The sequence below is a fragment of the Salvelinus alpinus genome, chromosome 5 (genome assembly GCF_045679555.1).
Source record: "Salvelinus alpinus chromosome 5, SLU_Salpinus.1, whole genome shotgun sequence".
Classification (NCBI taxonomy): Eukaryota; Metazoa; Chordata; class Actinopteri; order Salmoniformes; family Salmonidae; genus Salvelinus; species Salvelinus alpinus.
In genome coordinates this window covers 82,371,604-82,382,476 of record NC_092090.1, presented here as the reverse complement: position 1 = coordinate 82,382,476, position 10,873 = coordinate 82,371,604, and the positions used below count along the sequence as shown (strand labels likewise).

Below are 10,873 nucleotides of genomic sequence, written 5' to 3'. Positions count from 1 at the left end.
TACACCCCAGTAGGCTACTCTACTACACCACAATAGGCTACTCTACTACACCACAGTAGGCTACACTACTACACCACACTAGGCTACTCTACTACACCCCAGTAGGCTACTCTACTACATCACACTAGGCTACTCTACTACACCACAATAGGCTACTTTACTACACCCCAGTAGGCTACTCTACTACACCACAGTAGGCTACTCTACTACACCACAGTAGGCTACTCTACTACACCACAGTAGACTACTGTACTACACCACAGTAGACTACTTTACTACACCACACTAGGCTACTCTACTACACCACAGTAGGCTAGTCTACTACACCAGAGTAGGCTACTCTACTACACCACAGTAGGCTACTGTACTACACCACACTAGACTACTCTACTACACCACACTAGGCTACTCTACTACACCACAGTAGGCTACTCTACTACACCACACTAGGCTACTCTACTACACCCCAGTAGGCTACTCTACTACACCACAGTAGACTACTCTACTACACCACAGTAGACTACTCTACTACACCACAGTAGACTACTCTACTACACCACAGTAGACTACTCTACTACACCAGAGTAGACTACTCTACTACACCAGAGTAGACTACTCTACTACACCACAGTAGACTACTCTACTACACCACAGTAGGCTACTCTACTACACCACAGTAGGCTACTCTACTACACCACAGTAGACTACTCTACTACACCAGAGTAGGCTACTCTACTACACCCCAGTAGACTACTCTACTACACCACACTAGGCTACTCTACTACACCACACTAGGCTACTCTACTACACCACAGTAGGCTACTCTACTACACCACAGTAGACTACTCTACTACACCACAGTAGACTACTCTACTACACCCCAGTAGGCTACTCTACTACACCACAGTAGACTACTCTACTACACCACAGTAGACTACTCTACTACACCACAGTAGACTACTCTACTACACCACAGTAGACTACTCTACTACACCCCAGTAGGCTACTCTACTACACCACAGTAGACTACTCTACTACACCACAGTAGACTACTCTACTACACCACAGTAGACTACTCTACTACACCACAGTAGACTACTCTACTACACCACAGTAGACTACTGTACTACACCACAGTAGACTACTCTACTACACCACAGTAGACTACTGTACTACACCACAGTAGACTACTCTACTACACCACAGTAGACTACTCTACTACACCACAGTAGACTACTCTACTACACCACAGTAGACTACTCTACTACACCACAGTAGACTACTCTACTACACCACAGTAGACTACTCTACTACACCACAGTAGACTACTGTACTACACCACAGTAGACTATGGTATATCCAAAGGGATATGATCTAAATAAGGAAAAAACAGTAGAATATGAAAGGCTTCAGTCTGAACCACAACCACATACCTTTCTTTCAGAGGTTGTCAATTGGGCACATGCAAAGACTGAAACCCTGAAGTATTAAGAGTCAAGGGGGGAGACGAGAGAGCAAAGAGTGAACTGGTGCATCTATTTGTGTCTTTTGAAGAGAGAATCCTACATCAGAAATCTCTTAAACCACACTTAAGGGCCATACTTAAGTGGAAAGATGCATCAAATTATTTCCTGGTTGACTATACTGCATGTCTAGACTGTATTTAAGGTAAATATTGATTATGAATATTATTTAATTATATTTTTAATTAGTTTCTGGCACGAGAAAGGTGGCCTTACTGAGTGTTATCCTTGGATATGCTATAAGAAATAGTACAATATGTCAAAGAAAAGTTTTAGAAAATGTCTCGATTCATTTCTGCTTCATCTCTTGTAACTGCCCCATTTTATTCTGCCCATTCTATTGTTATTATGCCCATACTGCTATTTCTATATTATTAGTTATTTTTGCAGGACATACAATTTATTTATTGCTCATCACACATGATTTTATCAATCATGGCATATAATTCTTGAAGTTACTAAATGCCAGTTAGCTAAATGTGAATGAGAGAGTGAATTGAGAGGGTAAGACTAAAGACATACAGTATGACTATACAGTTATCCCATTTATGAACTGAAAGATTCCTGACACTTGAGGTTGAAATACATTCAAGAGTGTGTGTCTCATTTTGACAATATCTTTATCTAGTTTACTGGTTTTGTTAACTGATACCTCTTTGTACAAAAAAGTTATCGTTGACATTTTGTACTGTTATTAACTGAAATGCTCAATGTATCTACCTGTATTTCCATTAAAAGGTCTAAATTATAGCTGTTTCTTTGATTGCTATGTTGGGTTCAGAATATCAGGCACACAAAAAAACACTTATTTTTCCAACAGTTTATTGTTGACACTATTTCACATATGGTTCATCCAAAGTAGTAGTATCTATGATGGGAAAAGCATGGATTAGGACCTGATGCCACCTGCTGGTTTCTGTGTGTCGTTTTCCTTCTCACATTTACTGCTGAAATAACAAACAAATATCCTATACACTAAGAAGACAAAACCCTGTTAAAGCAAACAAGACATGCCATGTTACGTTTCTTCGCAAATCAAAAAGGGCCACCCATACTTGCCAAGTGAACATTACAGACATTACTGGAGAAACCAACTCAATTGACGTATGTCAAATGTATTGTGGAACTTGAAGTATATGACTTGACAATGAACGACATGAAAATCCCTTCAAATACATATTTAAGCATATTTTCCCTTTAAATTGTCACCAAATTAGCTCTTAAAATAGTTCAGTTTCCACACTCTATTAAGATGCTGTTAAGAGGACACTCAGAACTTTAACCAAAACACTTCAGGCGATTGGGGAATCAGGTCATTTTCTGTCTACTCTAGTGGGACTAAAATATTACTTAGGTTCTGGACTTATTTTAGCAGCTTACTGTAGCTTATGTGTCATCACCTGCATAAAACCCAAGAGAATGTACAGTACAGGTATCACACAACATACACAGTGCCAAAGTTATTAATCTGCCTGCTTAAGCTTCTCTTGAGAAAAAATGTCTCCCTCATAATCACAGATCCTATATGCCTATGATGTTAAGCCCTTTAAAAAAAACTGTTCATGTGAATTCAGGAGTAGGTGTCCATACATCTGCATGTGACACCAAAAAACCTCTCTACATCATGTGAGCGAGTGAACGTATCCATCGGTTTGGTGAGGTGGAAAATATCTACAGTAAGTAAGAGTGCAATAAAATTCCCTTCAGCCAGGTCAGGTCCCTGACATTAGTCCTCCCAGCCACCATGGGGCTACACATCGGTGCTGACACCGTGGCTGTGGGTGACCACCTCCCTCATGGTGACAGAGCGGATGAGGTTGAGCTTGTGGTTGAAGCTGGCCAGGTCCATTGGCAGGTCCAGCTCCTGCTGCTGCACAGTCCTGTAGCTGATGCGGCCGTCACCGTTATGCAGTCTCTCAGAGGAGTGCTGCAGGTAGAAGGGCAGGGAATAGCGAGTGCAGGATGGGCAAAACCTATGGGAGCGTGTCATTGGTTTGCGGATCAGGGGAGGAGTGTAGACAAAGGTGGGCCCGTTGGGCTCAGAGGGGGGCGTGGCCATCATGTCCTGGTCATCAGCCGTGTGCACTGGTGTGGGGAGAGAGGACATGATGGCGAGGTCCGGTTGCTCCTCCTCCTCCATCTCTGGCTCCTCCCTCTTACAGCAATAATACTGCCAATGGAGCAGAGAGAAACATGTGACAGAGTGATCAAGCTGGTCACCGTAAAACCTTATGCACTCATCACAGCTAAGATAGAAAAAAACATGGCTACTTCACAAAATCGAATTTTTCATGGCAAGACTTTAGCCTACCTGCAACCTACAGTAGCACAGTACTGCAACGATAGTCAGTAAGATGACTGTAGCTAGAATTCCACCACAGATAACCACTGTCCCGGCTGACATTCGAAGTCCTCTCCATCAACACTCTACAGAGAGAAAAGAATAGAAGGAGAAAGGGGGACAGATTGAAGGGGGGAGTAGTGCTTAAACGTACATAATCTCTCTCTGTTATATAGATTTGTATCCTTGACAACAGCCCTCATTGGGAATTTGATGTTGCTGCTTTTAATGATCACTTCCACTCTTTGAAACAAAGGACAAGGGCATAGTGCAGTAATTGCAAATTCCTTAAAATCATCAGAATATTTCACGGAAATATGTACATTAGAGGGGTATTGAAAAGCCATCGATTTACTTGTTTTGTAGAGAAAATCCAAGCTCAAGTAATGATGAATTTCAAAAGAATCTACTGGTCTACGCAGTGACATGGTAAAAGAGACAAATGAACTGCGGCACATACTATAAATGCACACATTGTATGTTTTTTAAATCAAAAGCCTCCTAATAGGTTGAGTCCATCTTAGTTTGCTTTCCTTCTTGTTGAGACTGTTTGGTACTGTGGGAAAGGTACCAGGAACGTGTCATTCAGTGTAGTATCATACTGGAATAATACATGGGAGTTACACAGCAGACATGACATCAAACCCAGAAATATGAATAGGATGAATATGTATGAACTTTCCAATTTGTAAGTCGAAGAGCGTCTGCTAAATGACTTAAATGTAAATGTAAATAGCCTCAACACTAAGGCAGAGACAGACTTCCAGTGAATTTCAAGTAGATACAGTGGAAAGAAAAAGTATGTGAACCCTTATGAAACACCTGGATTTCTGCATAAATTGGTCATAGAATTTGATCTGATCTTCATCTAGCTCACAACAATAGACAAACAGTCTGCTTAAAATAATAACACACAAAAAAGTATACGTTTTCATGTCTTTATTGAACACACCGTGTAAACATTCACAGTGCAGGGTGGGAAAAGTATGTGAACCCTTGGATTTAATAACTGGTTGACCCTCCTTTGGCAGCAATAACCTCAAACGTTTTCTGTAGTTGCGGATCAGACCTACAGTACACAACGGTCTGGAGGAATTTTGGACCATTCCTCTTTACAAAACTGTTTCAGTTCAGCAATATTCTTGGGATGTCTGGTGTGAACAACTCTCTTGAGGTCATGCCACAGCATCTCAATCCGGTTGAGGTCAGGACTCTGACTGGACCACTCCAGAAGGCGTATTTTCTTCTGTTGAAGCCATTCTGTTGTTGATTTACTTCTGTGTTTTGGGTCGTTGTCCTGTTGCATCACACAACTTCTGTTGAGCTTCAATTGGCAGAGAGATAGCCTAACATTCTCCTGCAAAATGTCTTGATAAACTTGGGAATTCATTTTTCCGTCACTGATAGCAAGCTGTGCAGGCCCTGAGGCAGCAAAACAGCCCCAAACCATGATGCTCCCTCCACCATACTTTACAGTTGGGATGAGGTTTTGATGTTGGTGTGCGGTGCCTTTTTTTCTCCACACATGGTGTGTGTTCCTTCCAAACAACTACACAGTAGTTTCATCTGTCCACAGAATATTTTGCCAGTAGCGCTGTGGAACATCCAGGTGCACTTTTGCAAACTTCAGACGTGCAGCATGAACACCATTCTTGTTTAGTGTTTTACGTTTCGTAGACTCGTCAACAGAGATGTTAGCATGTTTCAGAGATTTGTGTAAGTCTTTAGCTGACACTCTAGGATTCTTCTTAACCTCATTGAGCATTCTGCGCTGTGCTCTTGCGGTCATCTTTGCAGGATGGCCACTCCTAGGGAGAGTAGCAACAGTGCTGAACTTTCTCCATTTATAGACAATTTGTCTTACCGTGAACTGATGAACATCAAGGCTTTTAGAGATACTTTTGTAACCCTTTCCAGCTTTATGCAAGTCAACAATTATTAACCTTAGGTCTTCTGAGATCTCTTTTGTTCGAGGCATGGTTCACATCAGGTAATGCTTCTAGTAAATAGCAAACAAACATTTTGTGAATGTTTTTTATAGGGCAGGGCAGCTAAAACCGACATCTCCAATCTCATCTCATTGATTGGACTCCACGTTAGCTGACTCCTGACTCCAATTAGCTTTTGGAGAATTCATTAGCCTAGGGGTTCACATACTTTTGCCAACCTACACTGTGAATGTTTAAATGATATATTCAATATAGACAAGAAAAATACAATCATGTGTGTGTTATTAGTTTAAGCACACTGTGTTTGTCTATTGTTCTGACTTAGATGAAGATCAGATCAAATTTGATGACCAATGTATGCGGAAACCCTGGTAATTGCAAAGGGTTCACAAACTTTTTCTTGCCACTGTAGTTGTTTTTTTCCACTGATTCTCACCTCCATCTAAATAAAAGCAATCAAAGGCTAAAGCAACCAGTCACACGTAAAAATAATAATAAGAAATATGAATAATATTGCAGAATATATCATCAGACCAAAGTAGATACATATTATTGATGCTGTAGACGTCCACTAAATAAGGCAGGAAGTAACCAGGTGTCTGGAATGTTCTATTAAAAGTCCCCTGCTCCAGCAAATGCTAATGGAATTGTCCATTCCAAAGCAGTTAGAAGTGATGTGTGATAGGTTTGATAGTCATAAACTCAGCTGGTATCACATCTGAATGGCTATGAAAGACTAGCTTGCATGACGAGCTGCACAATTTCTCACGATGACCACACAGATACGGTATTCTGTAACAGCAAAATGTCTAACCGAGCTGAAGCTATCTTGTGGCAGAAAAGGAAAATGGAGGCCACCACAAACACTCAGACCATTACTTCTCGTATACTTTTTTGAATGCAACATATTGCATTCTGTTCCCATGACGACCTGGCCTGGCATCAGTGTCCCTGCAGGAAGGGAGTCATTTACACCGAATGCTGTGATTCACCATAATACACAAATCACTGGCCATCCACATGCAGCCAGGATTTAAAAGTTCATCATGATCCATATTGCAGTACACACACAACTACTTTCAGCTGGGGTTACAACTCTCCATGGCAGGCTGTCCTCTAGATCTACATAATTATCAAATCAAATCACATTTTATTAGTCACATGCGCCGAATACAACAGGTGTAGACAGTGTCTACAGGTGTAGACAGTGAAATGCTTACTTACGAGCCCCTAACCGACAGTGCAGTTTATACAAATATGGATAAGAATAAGATATAAAAGTAACAAGTAATTAAAGAGGAGCAGTAGAAAATAACAATATATACAGGGGGGTGCCGGTACAGAGTCAATGTGCGGGGGCACCGGTTAGTTGAGGTAGTATGTACATGTAGGTAGAGTTAATTAAAGTGACTATGCATAGATGACAACAGAGAGTGGCAGTGGTGTGGAGAGGGGAGGGGGGGCAATGTGAATAGTCTGGGTAGCCATTTGACTAGATGTTCAGTAGTCTTATGGCTTGGGGGTAGAAGCTGTTTAGAAGCCTCTTGGACCTAGACTTGGCACTCCGGTACCGCTTGCCATGCGGTAGCAGAGAGAACAGTCTATGACTAGGGTGGCTGGAGTCTTTGACAATTTTAAGGGCCTTCCTCTGACACCGCCTGGTATAGAGGTTTTGGATGGCAGGAAGCTTGGCCCCAGTGATGTACTGGGCCGTTCGCACTACCCTCTGTAGTGCCTTGCAGTCGGAGGCCGATTTGTTGCCATACCAGGCAGTGATGCAACCAGTCAGGATGCTCTCGATGGTGCAGCTGTAGAACCTTTTAAGGATCTGAGGACCCATGCCAAATCTTTTCAGTCTCAAGAGGGAGAATAAGTATTTTCGTGCCCGCTTCACGACTGTCATGGTGTGCTTGGACCATGTTTGTTAGTTTGTTGGTGATGTGAACACCAAGGAACTTGAAGTTCTCAACCTTCTCCACTGCAGCCCCATTGATGAGAATGGGGGCATGCTCAGTCCTCCTTTTCCTGTCATCCACAATCATCTCCTTTGTCTTGATCACGTTGAGGGAGAGGTTGTTGTCTTGGCACCACACGGCCAGGTCTCTGACCTCCTCCCTATAGGCTGTCTCGTTGTTGTCAGTGATCAGGCCTACCACTGTTGTGTCATCGGCAAATTTAATGATGGTGTTGGAGTCGTGCCTGGCCGTGCAGTCATGAGTGAACAGGGAGTACAGGAGGGGGCTGAGCACGCACCCCTGAGGGGCCCCTGTGTTGAGGATCAGCGTGGCAGATGTGTTGTTACCTACCCTTACCATCTGGGGGTGGCCCGTCAGGAAGTCCAGGATCCAGTTGCAGAGGGAGGTGTTTAGTCCCATGGTCCTTAGCTTATTGATGAGCTTTGAGGACACTATGGTGTTGAACGCTGAGCTGTAGTCAATGAATAGCATTCTCACATTGGTGTTCCTTCCACCTTACTAGTTTATTTTGTATCTATTAAAAAATAAATGTAATATCACTTTGGTTACATTAGACAGACAGACGGACGGACGGACGGACGGACGGACGGACGACAGACAGACAGACAGACAGACAGACAGACAGACAGACAGACAGACAGACAGAGCCCATGATGCATCCTAAACAAGAAGTGCAAAGGATATTCTATTGACTATCGTTACACTATAGCATTAGAGTACTGGCTCTCAGGTTAAAATCTATCTCTCAGAGAACAATGTCTGACATGACCTTGAGGCTCTAAAGGCATTGGGCCAACTCTCAAAGTCAATGGACAGGCCATTAGACGTGGTATTCTATCATCAACAAACCATGAAAGTTTCCCTAGACTTACAGAATGCTATTTGTTTGGAGAGAGTTCAACTATTTTTTCGTTTACCACATTTTTACAAGGCATTTAACCATACTAAATAATTGCAGTGTTGACCCATTGATAACAAAATTGCAAAAACCTCCACAGCACATTACACATCACATCATACATCACATCATATAATCGCTGGGTCCAAGACAGAGATGCCTATCCCCCTCACGAACGACCAAAAAAACATAGGCTATGTACTTTAGCCAATCTACCCATTTGCACAAATCACACAGGCTACAATTGTCTCCGGTTTCAACCACCCCGCCGCATGGAGAGCATATCAGCACCATGGACAGCCGCTCAGTGCCAAGAGCACGCGACAAGTGTACTGAATTTATAAAACATGTCATAGGTATTCAATTATCATGCAGATTGTCTCACTTTCACTCTCATGACACATTTCACTTTCTATAACTGTCTCATCGGATATCTTTATCCAGTTTCATAATCCAAATTTCTGTCTTCAGTCTTTGCTCCCCTTAGGTGGTCTTTTATTTATTTTAAAAACGCTCATAGTCACCAAAATATGAGAGATCCATGAAATACAAACTTTTCTCAATATCTAATAAACAAAATTAAGCATATAGGGTTTTATAATAGGCCTAAATTAACCAAGCCTAGCCTACTTCAGGAGTACGAGCAATACTCTAAATTACTTGTTTGAAATGTGTGTGAAAGCAAAAACACAAAACTACTTAAACAATAAACGACTCGCACGCAGGTTATAATCTTACCTCTATAAGTATTTGAATCGTCCCATGTCGCGTCCTGGGTGCCTCCGGCTCGCGCAGCCCCGGTTCTGGGCATCCGTGTTGCAGCCACGTGACGCTCAAAGGCAGCCGCGCCTGAAGGTAATTAATAGGCTTTCAATGTAGATTAATGGGATTATCATCAGGTACGCTACTCTTCAGAGCGCACATTTGTTTTGTACCTTTAATACCGAAAACGACAAAAGTGACTATCCCTGTAGCTATTCTGTGGTAAAGCACTTATTTCCTTGGAAAAAACGTGTCGAATCTAAAAGAAACCAAACACTTCAATTAAATTCCCATCACAATTTCCCAAGTTTATCTCCATCTGTCTTCACTTCGAAAAAGGGTTAAAAAGATGGGTCCTTGCAAGCACAATTTGAAGATTACTGAAGTAGTCCTACAAGTTGCTCTGTTTATTTGGATGCTTATACGATAATGGTATGCACAGCTGAATTATTTCCCGCACTCCCAAGTTACTTTTCTCCTTCCCGCTCAATTCTATCATGTAGTCTACATTTGATAGGGGGACGCTGAAGAATGGCACTAATGATGAAAAACACATTACTCCAAATATCTTTATGCAAAGAAAAAACCCTCGTTACATTCCTAATGCAATGTGTGGCCTTATCCTGGCAGGAAATAATAAGAAAAATTACTCCCCAAAATTAGAAAAAAAGATTGGTGATTGGTACAGTGGATACAACGTTTTTATTATATTTTCCGAGCGCGTTGTCCTGTCCGGTCCCCTCTGTATTGCACCTGAGCATGACAGCGGACCTCCACGCGCGCATTAATTTTCTCTGCTGATCTGACGAAATGTGGCCATGGGGCAAAGCAGCGGTGAGTAGTCGCGCTTTTACTGAAGGGCATACAGTTGACTTTCATGATAGAATAACCGTACATCTACTGTCATCGTTCTTGCCAGACAACGATATGGAGTAGCATGTAATTGATTAAAGCATCCTTGGTCGGTTTCCCAGAAAAAAATTGCCATGAGTTGAACAGTTATTAGGGCCACTGGAAGAGTTATGGGCTACAAAAATAGGACAGTTCACCTTAGTACAGTAGTGAAACATTTACAAAAAATATATAAATACCAAATCTCTTATGATTATTAATCATAGAAACCTTTCAATATCTGTAATGATTTGAACTTGATTTGAACTTCGTATGCAGCAAACACTGCCATCATGGAGTCTGATATTGACTATGCAATTAATCAAATTGTCAGCCTTGAGAAGCATTGAGTCAGTGTCATGGACTTATTTTCCACAAGTATTATCTAACCTGTTTCTATAATGACCCCCCCCCCCCCCCCCACCCCCACACACACACACACATCCTTCAGTCGCTTTCTCCTCCACTATCTTCCAGCTCTTTGCCTGGCTCTGAAGTCCTGTTCCCCACTGCTACCAGTACAGCCAAGAAAA

General features: G+C 42.0%; 1 protein-coding gene across 1 annotated transcript; it reads right to left on the bottom strand.

The window, feature by feature from the left end:
• Positions 1-2,328: 2,328 nt before the first annotated feature.
• Positions 2,329-9,933, bottom strand: LOC139575239 (protein FAM163B-like). The gene is made up of 3 exons (XM_071400210.1): positions 9,426-9,933; positions 3,835-3,950; positions 2,329-3,693 (listed from the first exon to the last, which is right to left on the bottom strand). The coding sequence occupies exons 2-3, from the start codon at positions 3,925-3,927 to the stop codon at positions 3,274-3,276; spliced, it is 513 nt and encodes a 170-aa protein (XP_071256311.1). The 5' UTR covers positions 3,928-3,950; positions 9,426-9,933; the 3' UTR covers positions 2,329-3,273.
• Between the last annotated feature and the right edge of the window lie 940 nt (positions 9,934-10,873).